Source organism: Delphinus delphis, chromosome 8 (assembly GCF_949987515.2).
Source record: "Delphinus delphis chromosome 8, mDelDel1.2, whole genome shotgun sequence".
In the NCBI taxonomy this organism is placed as follows: domain Eukaryota; kingdom Metazoa; phylum Chordata; class Mammalia; order Artiodactyla; family Delphinidae; genus Delphinus; species Delphinus delphis.
The window spans coordinates 102132207-102145688 of record NC_082690.1 but is presented as its reverse complement, the minus strand read 5'-3'; the positions used below and the strand labels follow the sequence as shown (position 1 = coordinate 102145688).

Genomic DNA, 13482 nt, shown 5'->3' with positions numbered 1-13482 from the left:
AATATGTACATAGGTACTTATATAATTTTTTTCTGTATGTTTGAAATATTTTATAATTAAAAAAAGTGTTTTTAAGTGTCAGGGTTTTAGAGACCGGGAGGCTGGAGTTTAAGTCTTCTTTTCACCAGTTACTAGCTGTGTTTTGGACAAGTTACTTCCTTTCTCACCTGTGACTCTCCCTCTTGGGATATGTCACATCCTCTTCACCTGCAATGAACACTCGACTAAGTTAACACTGGGAAACAGCTTTTGCCAGTTTTCTCTTCTCTAAAAACAGAGACATTATTGGCTGTTTTATTTGCAAATTTGAGTGCCTGGGGTTGAAATGCCTCCCCTCTCTCTCCCCTCAACACGCACATATAAAGTTTGAAGTTTACCTTACACCTGGAAATAATCTTTAGGTCTGAAATTCCTTTGGAGTTTTACAAGGGATGATTTAACGTACAGTCTACATGGAAAGTCCCTTTGACGTTCATAGGCTATATGACCCATTGACTTTTGTTCTTTGGAAGGGTTTAGGTCTGCCCTCTAGAGAACACCGAAAACCTACTTTTCTGAACCTGTTCCGTAGTCCTGAGACATTTCGAAAAGTAGAATCTAGAATTTGTGGCAAATTGGGGTCTAGTGAGGTGAATGTTATTTACGGCCTGAAAAACTTCCTTTAGGAATGCTCTTCACAGTAACCCCTTCTAGTCTCTAGGGAGGCCCTTCCTTCAACTGGACTCCAGAGGAGCCACTGAGGCCCTGGAAAGACACTCCGATTCTGCCCCGAGAGACTGTGGCTCTAGCAGGCTGGGACCAGCCACCCTACGGAGCCTGCGGTGCTGCCGGCTGAGGACCACAGACGGTGGCCTAAGCATCTGTGTCAGAGAATGGAGGGGAGGTGGCCTGGTGCAAAAACAAGTTCTGGCTTCCATACAGGCTCCAAGGTCTCCACTTGCGACCTCATTCTGTCTCCGCCCTCAAATCTGTCTTTCTTTTTCTATCCCTGCCCTTCCAGTGCAGATACTGGGAGTTAGCCAGGCTTTTCTCTTGCCATCACATTCCATCAGTCACCACGTCCTGTAGGTTCTACCCTCTTAATATAGCTCAATCTAGGACCACTGCTGGCATCTACAGGGCCTTTGTTAGAAATTAGTTAAAAGGGCCCTCTCTGGGGACTTCTCTGGTGGTCCAGTGGGTAAGACTCCACGCTCCCAATGCAGGGGGCTCGGGTTCCATCCCTGGTCGGGGAACTAGATCCCGCACGCATGCTGCAACTGAGAAGCCCACATGCCACAACTAAAGATCCCGCACGCCGCCACGAAGGATCCTTCATGCCACAACGAAGATCCCGCGTGCCGCGACTAAGACCCAGCGCAGCTACACTAAATAATACAATAAATATTTTTAAAAATCACATTCATTTAAAAAAGGGTGGGGTGCTTCTCTGTGCTAGTGAAATAGGAAAAGATGCTTGCTGTAGGTGGAGGCAGCTTTCAGGTACACGCTCGGCTAACAAATAGCTTGTGGGTGAGAAGAGGGGCACCGTCCTCCTGGCTCAGCTGGGGGCACAGGCGGCACTTCACACCCCCCTCCAGTGTCTCTGTGTGCAATGAAGATGGTACCACGATGTGCTGGGACCCTGCTCAAATCTTCGGCTTCCTCTCCATGCACCCTGTAGCTGCTGCCTTACAGCCTTTCTGTGGCTGGCGTGGACGGCTCCAACTGTGTCCCGTCTTTCTCTCTCTTCTCGCCCTCCTCCCTTCTGTTCTCAGGGCTGCCTGCTGGCTGCCCTGCACACTGGCTCCAGGCACTCCCCAGGCCTCCGGGACAAACGCGGACTCTCAGCAAGGCACCCGAGTCTCTCGTCCCTGCTCTTTCCATTTCCTTTTCTGCCTCTCCCACCGGAAATCTTCCTTCACCCCAGAGCTTCCCTGCTTCTATTTCTCATCCTGGCAATACCTCCTGGCCTTTGAAGACTTGGCTCAAGCCATACCTTCCCTAAGAAGTCTTCCCCAGTTGGTTGGGTAGCCTCTCCCCTGGCACTTGTCACCCTGTATTGCAATCAAGGCTGGCTAGACATTGGGCACTGGGAGAACAGTGCCTAGAGCCCTTGATAATCTTAGGGGCTCATGAAAATATTTTAACTTATTTAAAAATCAGAAGATAAAAAGAACCTTAAGGGTCAAAGAAAGTGTGTTATTTTTTCTCACAACAACAACAAAAAAATTGTAGGGCCCATAAAAATCCATTAAATCATTTTTCCTTTCCTTTTTCCTTTTTCTTTTTTTTTAGAGGAAGATGCCCATGGAGGCAAAAGTACCTAGGACCCATGAAAAGTCTTAATGTGACCCTGACTGCCATTGTCCACCCAGTAGACTGAGAGTTCCTAGGAAGTGGGGAATGGAACCTCCCAGAGCCGTGCTATGTAATCTTTAAACCTCTGTATCCCTAGCCCAGTGCTACATACTCAGGACTGGCTCAGTCAATGCTTTCTGAATAAGTGGATAAGTAAATGAATGAATGGACTTGAGTGAGACGCTTGACTCTGAGTCTCCATTTCTTCATCTGCAAAGCAAAGCTTCATCTTTGTAGGGTGGCTGTGAGGATCAGTTGGTGAGTGGAAGATGCCTTGGACCTGTGGAGCTTGGAGCGGGTCCTGAAGCTACGCAGGATGTGAGCAAGGAGAGGAGCCAGAGGTTGTTAAAAATGCCTCTAGGTGGTGTCCATACCTTTTTGTTGGTAACAAGCAAAATTATCCTATTTATACACAGAGAAAAAGAACCGGAAGGACATTTACCAAAAGTGTCTCTCAGTGGCCAGCTCTGAACTTGGGCTGTCTTTGTAATTGTTTAAAAAACATACTTAGGAACATGGGAAGGCCAGGTCTGTGTCTTATTTTCCTTTTGTGTCCCTGGCCGGGCATAGGCGAAGGACATATGAATAAGGGAATCCCCCATCTCATGGCCCCATCTGGTACCATATCAGCACCAGGGCCCCTGGTGGGCACCCAAGTGGGTGGAGTGCAGCAAGGCCAGTAGTGGAGAGAGCAGAGCTGTAGGACGGAGACTCTGTTTACCCAGGGTGATGTCTCTCGCAGGCCATCATGGGGACTGAGGAAGAGATGGGACAACATCTCCAATGGGACAGACACCTTGTAGACACTTCAAAAATTTTAGTTCCTGGTCCCTCTTCACGAACACTTAGGAAAGCAGGCTTCCTGTGTCCCAAGTAATTTAATATTTCCCATGGCTCCCCAAGGACTGGAATCGTTTCCTTTTTATAAGCTGTGGGTGCTAAGTCAGAAACAGTATCAGATTTGCACACCTTGCTCACTGCTGTCTGCCAGCGCCTGGGAGCATGCTGGCACACAATAGGTGTAGAGTGAGCAAATGAATGTGTCAAGAGTGACTTCTTTAACGGGTTGCTGGGCACCTCCCCGAAGAAGAGACTAAAACCCACCTCTAAATAATGAGACCCTGTATGGCCTCCCGCACCCTGTAATTTGGATCTCTAGGAATCGCCTTTGTTGTGGGCGACCAACCACAGGCACAGAAAGCACCTGCTTCTCCAGCCGGTCCTCGAGGAAGGACTCCAGGCTGCCGTGCCCCTAGCTGCTTCTCCAGGTCCCTTCTCTCCGCTTCTTGGGACCTGGGGCTTCCGAGGCATCCCGGGGCTCGCAACCAGGGTCCGCCCCAGAGCTTCCCAGCCGTGGTGGCGCGGGTCCCCAGGTGCCCGACTCCCCGCCCGGGGACAGCGTTCTTCCCTTCCTCGTGCGGGGCAGAGGGTCCGGGACCGCGTCTAGGGCCTCGTGTCGCACCCCCAGGCCTGCGGGGGCAGAAGCCTGAGTCACGGCGGCGCACGCCCTCCCCTCTCGGCTTCCATCCTGGGGCCACCTCCGCCCGGCAGCGTCGGGCCCCGGCGCAGCCCGCTCTCCGCGGTCTACTGCGCGCCCCCTCTCCTCAGCCTGAGTCTCTGCGGCCGCGGTCCCCGCCCCGGCCAGCTCCGGGGGAGCTTGGCCCGTCCGCCCTCCAATGCTGAAGGCCGAGCTCCCAGCGCTCCCGGGCGGCTCCCGCGGGAGGGGGCGCGGCCGCCCCCGCGGCTCCACCCTCTCTGCAGGGACACGGCCATCTGGGGCCCCTGCCAGTCGTGTCCGCTCTGGGGCCCGCGCCTAGCTCGCGCGGGAGGAGGCAGTCCCTGGCAGGGACCGGGGCCTCCCCACCGGTCGACCCCCTTGCCAGCGCCGGTGCGGGGAGCCGGGCGCTTAGATGCCCCGAGGGGCAGTGGCTGCGAGCCGAGCTTGGGTGGAAGCGCGTCGCAACGGACGCGGCGCCCCTGGCCGCCTCGGTGACCCTTCAGGAGCCGGGACCCGAGCCCCGGAGGCGGCGGCGCGGGCCCGCGAGGACGGCGAGGTCCGTGCTCCTAACGTCCGCGGCGGGCGAAGGCTGCAGAGCCTCGGTCGGGCTGGTCGCCTCATGCCTCTCCCCCCAGCCCCCCGCGAGCTGGCAGGAGGAAATAGCGCGCGGCCCCTTTAAATTTACCCAGGAGCCCTTAAAGGAGCCCCAGGGGCCCCAGACAGGAATCCCCACCCCGGTCCAGCCCGCGCCGCCGAGCTAGCAGTCAGCCGTCCGTGCGGCCGGCCGCCCAGTGCATGCGCCCCGCGCTCCGGGGCCCCGCGCACCGAGCGCCGCGCGCGGGCCGCCGCCGGCCCCGCGGCCCCGCGCCCTGCCGCCCCGGGGCCCCGCTCCGCAGCGCAGCGCATGGAGCCTGGCGGGGACCACCGGAGCCGGAGCGGCGGCGGCAGGGGCGGCCCCGGGCCAGCAGCGGCCTCGGCACGGGGCCGACGGCTGCCGCCCGCCGGATCGAGCGGCGGCGCGGAGCCCGAGGAGGACGACGGCGGTAAGAGTTGGCTGGGGCCGGCGGCTCGGGCGGGGGCCCCGGCATGGGGGAGGGGAGGGCTGCGGCTCCGGGCTCCGGGCCCCTCTCCTCCGCCGAACAAAGGGGGGGACGCGGGCAGGGCGGCCGGGGGCGCCACCTGGCGGGCGCGGATGGCGACTGCAGGGCCAGCGGGGGAGCCCCCCGCCCAGCTCCCGGGGTTGGCCCGCGGGGCTCGGGCGGATCCCCTCCCCCTTAAAGGGCCCCGCGGCCCCCGCCTTGGAGGCCAAGCTGGAGGGGCCCCAGAGGGCCTGGCCAGGCGCCGCGGGGCTCGCGCTCTAGGCTCTTGGACTTGCGGCCCCCGCCCCTTTCTCTTTCAGACTCCCAGGTGGTCTCCCTTATCCGGCTGTCTCTTAAAAGTCTGCCCAGACCTTGGGTCCCTTTCCGAGCTTCCCACCAGAGGCACTGTGCTGGGGACTCCGCTGCTTTAAGTTGGGCTGTCCTCTCCTCTGTGGCCTTGCCTAGAGAAAGGAAGCCTTTTTCTTTTTCCCTACGTTCTCCCTGGGAAAGAGCACGGCTTGCGCCTCTTGGGGACCTACCAGTACCTTCCCCACGGCGGGCAGTCCTTAAAGGGATGGGCTCGCCCACAAAGGCATACACCCCCTCCAGTCCGCGCGTTACCCCCTCCCTTCTTTTCAGAAATTTTGCCACAATTTGTCAGCTATAGGGGGACCAGCCAGTCCTCTTCGTTTGCTCTCAGAGGAGACTGTTTTTCTTCATCCCTCTGCTTCATGGTCAAAGCCTTAAGACCCTGAAGACTGTCCAGGCTAGGGAGACTCAGCCCTAATCCCCGAGCTCCCCTCCCAGAAATTCCCCATCCCCTTTTGTTTTTAAAGAATCCCAGCTCCTCCCCTTTTTTCGGCTCTTAAAGCGCCAGTCCACCTTAGACTAACATCCAGCGCTGGAAGGATGCTCAGAGACCAGCTAGCTATCCAGTGTCTTTGCAGACAAAGACGCTTAGGCCCAGAGAGCGGACATGACCTGTCACAGGTCACAGAGCAAGTTACCAGTGAAGCCAGGAGTCGAACCCAGGTTTCTGACTCTGAAACTAGTGTTTTCTTTTTCTTTGTATCTACTTACACCAAAACCAAACAAAAACACAGTGATGACAGGAGCCCTCTCTGATCCTGCCTTTTGTTTCCCAGACCGGGGGATTCTCCACTGGGAGAATGATCACACCTGTCTATCCAGGCTATTTGTCCAGGAGACCCTTTTCTAAATAAAATAAGGTCCAAAGTGTAGGCAAAGTGGGGGACTGCTTAGTGTCTCTATTTGGCAAAAGGGAACACCACTGGGTTGGTGGCCTCTCCACTCACTGCCCTCTGATTGCTGGGCAGTGGCCGGCTCCCGGCCAGAGCAAAAAATAAATCCCCAGAAAGACTTAATGGACTCCAGTGGGTGGTGGCCACTCCCTGCTGCAGAGTCTTCAGTAGCCACTCTGGTGGCCCTCCTGCCGTCGTCATCCCCTTTCAGTCATCGGCTCTCCCAGACTCTAGGAAAGTCAGAGTCCTAAAAACTCCTTTCTCTGGAGGTGCTGACAGCTTTGTCATGGGGATCCCTCCTGTGGGTCTCTAAATTTGGGGAACTGACAATGCTTAGTGTCCTTTAAAATGGGATTCTCAGGAGGGTGTATTTGAGGCATTATTGGAAAAAGGGAGAAGATCATCTTTGGGTGGGGCCTTCCTGGCTGGGGCCTTGGGCAGTGGGTCCTGTGCGCAGCCCTGGACGCAGACAGATGCCCCCTTTGTTCTTCTCACCCCGCTGCGGCTGTAACCGCCCCGGCATGCTGCTCTCCTGGCTGTACCCCTACAGCTCTCATCCAAAAAGGGGGCCTTGCACAGCCTGCTGCCTCCTTGGCCTTCGGCCTTCACCTTATTTTTTAGAAAGTCAGAGCTGTGCCCTGCATTCTTTTGTTCTTGAGCTTCTCTTAAAGGGGTCTTGCTCTCTGTAAAGGACCAATGTTTTGACGCCCTGCTCTCCCACTTCCCTTTTATTGCTGTTGCCATCCCTTTCCTGCCCCTGAATGACCTCTCTCCCACCTCCCTTCTCTTGCAAAATCGAAGCCCTAGGTTCTTTCCCTGGAAATCGGGGATTGAAAAACTGTCTCCCTTTCCCCCTCTTCAGGGCAAGATCTTCAGCTGGAAGGGGGTGCCTTGGGGAGCTGGGGGAGTGCCCCCCTGCCCTCCTCCAGGGCTAGGGGACCAGCATCCTCAGGCAGGAAATACTCAGACCACTGTGAGGCCCGGGCCTCGAGGCCTGGAAAGAGCCGCATCCCTGGCCGTGACCACCGGCGCTACTACCACGACCACTGGCGGCTGGAGTACCTGATGGACTTCAACCCTGCCCGTCACGGCATGGTGTGCATGGTGTGCGGCAGCTCCCTGGCCACTCTCAAGCTCAGCACCATCAAGCGACACATCCGCCAAAAGCACCCCTACTCCCTGCATTGGAGTCCCCGGGAGAAGGAAGTCATCAGCAACAGCTGGGATGCCCACCTGGGGCTGGGGGCCTGTGGAGAGGCTGAGGGCCCAGGGGCCCAGGGGGCTGAGGAGGAGGAGGAGGAGGAGGAGGAAGAGGAGGAGGAAGGGGCTGGCCTCCAGGCTTGCCCTCCCAAGGGCCCAGGTAATGTAGGACATGGGGAAGCAAGGGCGTGGGTAGTGGACGGGGCCGGGTGGGGACAGCCTGGGCTTCTTAGCCAACTAGCTGGTTTTCTGGAGCAAGTTTTTGCTCCTTTCTGGGGTGAGGTCTGTCTATTGGACAGTAGTGCGGGAGAGACAGTGGGATTAGGGGTCTAACCACTAACCACTCTGTGGTTTTAGAAGGATCCAGGGAGTGGAGGCTGGGGAGAGAGGCCGGGGAAGGTCTGGGAGCAGAGGGCACTGGGAAGGTATGACTGACAGTGAAGTCTAGGGAAGGGGCTAGAATGTGGGTCTGGGGGAGGAGTCAGGTGGGCTGAGGGTTTGTGTTCAGGAGGATTAGGGGATGGAGGAGTGAAGACCTGAGGGGAGAGGAAGGGCCGGGGGAAGCTTAGGCAGAGGGCTCAGAGTCAGAGTGAGGGAGAGCCTTATGGATGGAGGACCTGGCTGTGGTGGTGGGGGCTCCCCGGGAGGGCCAGCATCTCAGTTCCTTCCCTTCCTCCAACCCTTTCAGGCAAAGCCCCAGCTGGTGGGGGCGGCCGGCGCCAGCGGCGAGGGGGCCCAGGGGCACCCCGGGCTCGGCGTCGGCGCCTGTCTGCCTCCCGGAGGGCTGGGGGCAGCAGGGGGCTGGGTGCCCGGCGCCTGGAGCGAAGGCTGAAGGAGTCCCTGCAGAACTGGTTCCGGGCAGAGTGTCTCATGGACTATGACCCGCGGGGGAACCGGCTGGTGTGCATGGCCTGTGGCCGGGCACTACCCAGCTTGCACCTGGATGACATCCGTGCCCACGTGCTGGAGGTGCACCCCAGCTCCCTGGGGCTCAGCGGCCCCCAGCGCAGCGCCCTGCTGCAAGCCTGGGGTGGCCAGCCCGAGGCACTGTCTGAGCTCACCCAGTCCCCACCAGGTGCGAGGCCCATCCCAGGGCCAGGACCCCATCATATAAGGGCTGCAAAGTGAGGTCTGTGGCCAGAACCGGGAGGGACTCATCCCCCCCTACACACACACACACACACAGATGCACACACACCCGGGAGGACTCATTCCTCCCCTATACACACACACACACACACCCGGGAGGACTCATTCCCCCCCTACACACACCCACACCCACCCACACCCACACCCACACCCACACCCACACACACACACACACACACACGGGAGGACTCATTCCTCCCCTACACACACGCACACACACACACTCCCTCTCCCTCTCTCTCTGGTTGGGCCCTCTAGCTTAGGGCTGGGGTGTGGAGCAAGGGACCCTGTCTCTGTGGGTAAGGGCAACCCAGCCAGCAGGCTGAGCCCCTCTCCCTCACCCCTTCCCCAACAGACGATGACCTCGTCCCCCAGGACCTGACCAGAAAGAGCCGGGACTCGGCCCCCGCTGCTGGAGCCCCCTCCTCTCAGGATCTCAGCCCCCCAGACGTAAAGGAAGAGGCTGGCTGGGTCCCTGAGAGGCCCGGGCCGGCAGAGGAGGAGGAGCTGGAGGAGGGCGAGAGGGTGGGGATCCCGGGCCGGTCTCCGCGGGGCCGCGACCACCGCCGCCACTACCAGGAGCGCTGGCGGCTGGAGTACCTCATGGAGTTGGACGGCGGCCGGCGCGGCCTGGTGTGCATGGTGTGCGGGGGCGCGCTGGCCTCGCTCAAGATGAGCACCATCAAGCGGCACATCCGCCAGCGCCACCCGGGCTCCACGCGCCTCAGCGGGCCAGTCAGGGCCCTCATCGCCCAGGAGTGGAGCGAGAAGGCCGCCCACCTTCTGGCCTTGGGGCTGCCCTGCCCCGAGTCCCCCAGGGACCCTGCCGCCCCCAGCACAGCCGCAGCCTCCGAGGAGGGGGGAGGGGAAGAGGAGGAGGAGCCAGAGGAGGAGGAGGAGTGGTGGGGTGAGCTGGCGGAGGGCCAGAGCAGGTGGAGAGGGAGAGGGGCCAGGGCAGAAAGGGGTGGGGAGAGTGGAAGGTCGAAGGGGAGAGGGGAGGGTGGGACAGGGCAAAGTGGGGGTTACGAAGCCCAGACGCTCCAATGCGGTCCTTTGTTCCGTCCTAGGCGACGTTCCACTTTCCCCTGGAGAACCGTCAGAGCGGCCCGCCGAGGAAGAGGAGGACGATGAGGACGGCCCAGAGCCCGGGGGACTCGCTTTCCCACCCCTGCCGCCGCCGCCTCCCCCGCCGCCGCCGCCCCGCAGCCGAGAGCAGAGGCGGAACTACCAGCCGCGCTGGCGGGGCGAGTACCTGATGGACTACGACGGCAGCCGGCGCGGCCTGGTGTGCATGGTGTGCGGGGGCGCGCTGGCCACGCTCAAGGTCAGCACCATCAAGCGGCACATTCTGCAGGTGCACCCCTTCTCCATGGACTTCACGCCCGAGGAGCGCCAGACCATCCTGGAGGCCTACGAGGAGGCGGCACTACGCTGCTACGGCCACGAGGGCTTTGGACCGCCCGCCCCGGCACCGCGCGACGGCGGCGCGGACCTCAAGGCGGGCGCCGTGTGTCGGGCGTAGAGGACTCGCACTCGAGGGGCCATGCCCGGCTGGCTGTCCGGCTGGGAGCCCCAGCTTCCCGCGGCCCTGGCCGCTGCCGCTGCCCCCCGCTGGCCGGGCCGGGCGGAGATTCGGGATTGGGTGGGGGTCTGCGGCTTGCGCTCGGTTCCAGAGAGTTCCCCAGGCTAGTCGGGGCGCCGCAGGAATCGCGCTCTCTTCTCGGACCCGGAGCCCAGGCCCTCGCCGCTCAGGGCCTCACGTTCCTGAGAAGCCACAGCGTTTGCACGGAGAGCTTCCGGGCCGCGGCCGCACCCGCGAGGCGATCCTGTGCCAGGCCGGGACGGGGGCACCGACAGTCAGTATTAGGGCCCCAAGTAGGTGGGGGAGGCAGAAAGGACGCACCGACCCCTTTTCACGGCCGGGGGTCCAGCTCTCAGAGCTGTACGTCGGCAGGCACGGCTCCCGGGTCGGGGCGGCTGCTGCCCAGTCGTTACTGGCTTTCTCGACCGCTCCGGGGCCTGGACTGCGGACGAGGGCCTTCCTCGGGAGGAGAGGCCACGGGGCTGGGAGCCAGCCCGCCAGCCCGCGGTGAAGGCGCGTAGTACCGCGGGTGGTCGGGCGGGGCGGTGGCCCGGGGCGGGGGCGGAGCTGGGCCGGGCCCCGCTTGCTGTGCCTGCCTCCGGGGCGGGCTCTCCGAGGACCGCCCCACCCGCCTCCCCGGCCCCTACCACGGCCGCCCGCACCGAGATCTTGTAAAGGGATTAGCACTTTTTTCCTTTGCTCCTCTCTTGCTCCGAAGGCCTCCGTTTACCCTGAGCTCAGTCAGGCGCTCCTGCTTCAGCGCCCGTCAGTCCGAGCCCGGGGCACTGGAGGTCCCGGCAGTTGGCGTTCTGTTCCTGTCCCCTTTTGTACGCGGTGGACGCGCCACCCGTTCTCAGCCCCCAGGGCCTGGGGCCGGGCCTCGGCCTTCGTTTCTCTTCCCCGCGGCAGCGCCAGGTCCTGAGGGGCCGGGAGTGGGCCCCACGATCTCCCAGGCAGGTCCGAGAGGGATGTGTAGATTCATTCTCCTGTGGAGAACAGGTGGCCCCGAGATCAGGCCCTTTTTGCTCTTTGTATTTTATTTTGAAACTGTATTTAATGCTTTTATATGAGAGGGGGAGGGGCGGGAAGAGAGCTGTCCGTCACCCTTATGTGCAAATGTCTTATTTATTATGCGTGTATCAGAGATAAGCTGTGAGGTGGTGGAGGAAGGACCTAAAGGGAGGAGGTGCGAGGAGGCGCGGATGGGAGGACCCCAAACATCATAGACTAATGTGTGCCTCACCGGGGCCCCTCCTCGGAGTCTCTGGCACCCACTGTCCGCTCTTCACATAGGCCAGTTCCTTTGGTCTTAAAGCCTGAGAGTGGGGAGGTCAGCGGGTTGGGACTTCAGGGCTGGGTCTGGAGGGGAAGGGGCCCTGGCACCTGGGGCCAGGAGCTGCCTCTGGGTGGGAAAGCAGACAGCAAAGAAGCCCTTCCTCTCATCCCAGTGCCCCCAGGCCAGAGCCCAAGGTTCAAGTGCCTCAGGCCCAGTCCCCTTGACTCTTCCTGATTGGGAATTGAATTTTATACCACGGATTTTATAGCATTTTTATATAATTCAAGATTGTCTGAGTTGGAAGGACCTTGGAGATCTAGTACCTGCCCCCACCCCTTTCACAGATAGGTAAAATGAAGCCCGGAAACTGAAATTATCACACACACACACCAGGTAGGAATAGTACTAGGACTAGCATAAAAATCTCAACTCCCAATTCAGTGTTCTTTGCACTACACGGCCTCCCAATCTCTGGTGAGTTAAAACTTCTTTTACCATTAGGCCTGCCGAAGGATGACCTGTGCTGGGTGCTGCAAGCCCGCAGCGCAGTTGTGGCCTCCCGCGGATGGCAAAGAACAGCACACTTGCTTTAACGAATGAGTATCCTATAGGGCAGCCTTGCCACCACTGGCTTCAGCTGGAGGGCACCAGCAGCAGCCTTCTCCGTCAGAACTCCCGAAGCAGGGCTGACTGCCGCCCGGCCCAAGGCCTCTCTACTGGGCAAGGCTCTGGTGTTGTGTTGTTGATGCCACCAGGGGTTCAGGAAATAACTGCATGGGCTGTCAGTTGACTGAAAAGTGAATTCCTAGAGTGTCTGAACTTCCAGGTTTTTTGAGACAGTATTAAAAGCTTCAGAACAGGGATTGTGGATGGCATCAGGGTGGACACTGCCATTCTTTTATTTTCCTTCATGCACGTTGTTTGCAGATCCAGGAGTGTTGTGCCACTTTTGCTACTCTGCCTGTTCAAAAACAGTAGGCAAACTGGGGCAGTTATTATAGTCATCCAAGCCCTCTGCCGAAGTTCAGGTAAGCCAGGGCAGAGAGCAGGGTGGGAATGGTTTTTCCCCTTGATAGGGAGAGGACTTAGGAGGGCAGGAGCAGATGTCTTTAGTAAGCAGCAGCCCCAAGCACTCCACTGGTTCTCAGAAGTGGCCACCAGAACAGCATCATCCCATTAGGAACTTAGTAGAAAGGCAAATCCTTGGGCCCCACCTTGTAGATCAGAAACGGGGGTGGAGCCCAGCAGTCCGTTCTGAAAAGCCCTCCAGTGATCATGAGGCATGCTGAAGTTCTGAGCACCAATGATCTAGAAAGTGCCACTGCAGTGGTTACTACTTTGCAGCTATAGCCTCATGAGTTAGGAGATTAGGTGGTCCCCATCTCTAGGTGCCTCCTCCTTGCCTTGGGAGTCTGATATGAACAGGTGAAGTTTCTTCATGAATTTTTTTGTTAATGGTATGCTTGCTATTATGGCCAATATGTAAATGTTACTCTGAATACATATTTATATACCATGTTAGTGATATTATTTGAACATTTGTATGCGTATTTGTGAAGTTGTTTGCATCAGTTATTTTTTAAAAATTTCAGCCTAAGTTTTCTAAGAGGTATGTTGAATAAACTTTTCAAATCCAGCTTAAGGGTCATGGCAGCCTTAGTTTGGGGAAAGAGCTAATCCGAGACAAGTTCTTTCAGCAAAAACCTGATGGAAAAGTTTCCATTTGCCATGGTGATTGACTCTCATTTTAAGTACATTGTGACTGAGTTATAGGCTGCTTCATGTTGCAGGTGGGGGAACCTTCCTAGGTTGGTGTAAACTGGGACAACAGACCCCTCTGGCCCCCTTCCACTCATCATCTTTCTCCTAAGGTCATCTCTTAGAGGGTCTCTTATTTTCTTTCAGAAACCAAGTGCACAGTTTTGCTCTACTATGGAAATTCTACAGTCTTGGAAATCATTACCAGTATCAACTATTAGTCGCTTTTTAATGCCTCAAAAGTGGAGTGGGAATGGGGGCCAGTGGAAGCCTTGTTTGGTTCTTACTTTACCCAAACTGTGTATAAAGAATAAAGTTAGCAGAATGACACCACAGTC

At 58.3% G+C, this 13482-nt stretch overlaps 2 protein-coding genes across 2 annotated transcripts; one reads left to right on the top strand and one right to left on the bottom strand.

Moving 5' to 3' along the window:
* Window positions 1-3592: 3592 nt before the first annotated feature.
* Window positions 3593-4744, bottom strand: LOC138414162 (collagen alpha-2(I) chain-like). Its single transcript, XM_069540987.1, has 3 exons — window positions 4583-4744; window positions 4352-4484; window positions 3593-4095 (listed from the first exon to the last, which is right to left on the bottom strand). The coding sequence occupies exons 1-3, from the start codon at window positions 4742-4744 to the stop codon at window positions 3593-3595; spliced, it is 798 nt and encodes a 265-aa protein (XP_069397088.1).
* Window positions 4504-13472, top strand: ZFTA (zinc finger translocation associated). The gene is made up of 5 exons (XM_060019098.1): window positions 4504-4881; window positions 7042-7539; window positions 8068-8454; window positions 8884-9435; window positions 9596-13472. The coding sequence occupies exons 1-5, from the start codon at window positions 4743-4745 to the stop codon at window positions 10048-10050; spliced, it is 2031 nt and encodes a 676-aa protein (XP_059875081.1). The 5' UTR covers window positions 4504-4742; the 3' UTR covers window positions 10051-13472.
* Window positions 13473-13482: the final 10 nt, after the last annotated feature.

Bases quoted from the DNA above. Each gene is read 5' to 3' on its own strand.
- ZFTA (XM_060019098.1), top strand. From the start codon at position 4,743: ATGGAGCCTGGCGGGGACCACCGGAGCCGGAGCGGCGGCGGCAGGGGC. The intron at 4,882-7,041 runs GTAAGAGTTGGC...CCCCCTCTTCAG, and splicing joins GCCCGAGGAGGACGACGGCG to GGCAAGATCTTCAGCTGGAA. The intron at 8,455-8,883 runs GTGCGAGGCCCA...CTTCCCCAACAG, and splicing joins GCTCACCCAGTCCCCACCAG to ACGATGACCTCGTCCCCCAG.
- LOC138414162 (XM_069540987.1), bottom strand. From the start codon at position 4,744: ATGCGCTGCGCTGCGGAGCGGGGCCCCGGGGCGGCAGGGCGCGGGGCC. The intron at 4,485-4,582 runs GCTGGACCGGGG...TCCTCCTGCCAG, and splicing joins CTGCTAGCTCGGCGGCGCGG to CTCGCGGGGGGCTGGGGGGA. The intron at 4,096-4,351 runs GTCCCGGCTCCT...GTGTCCCTGCAG, and splicing joins CCGCCGCCTCCGGGGCTCGG to AGAGGGTGGAGCCGCGGGGG.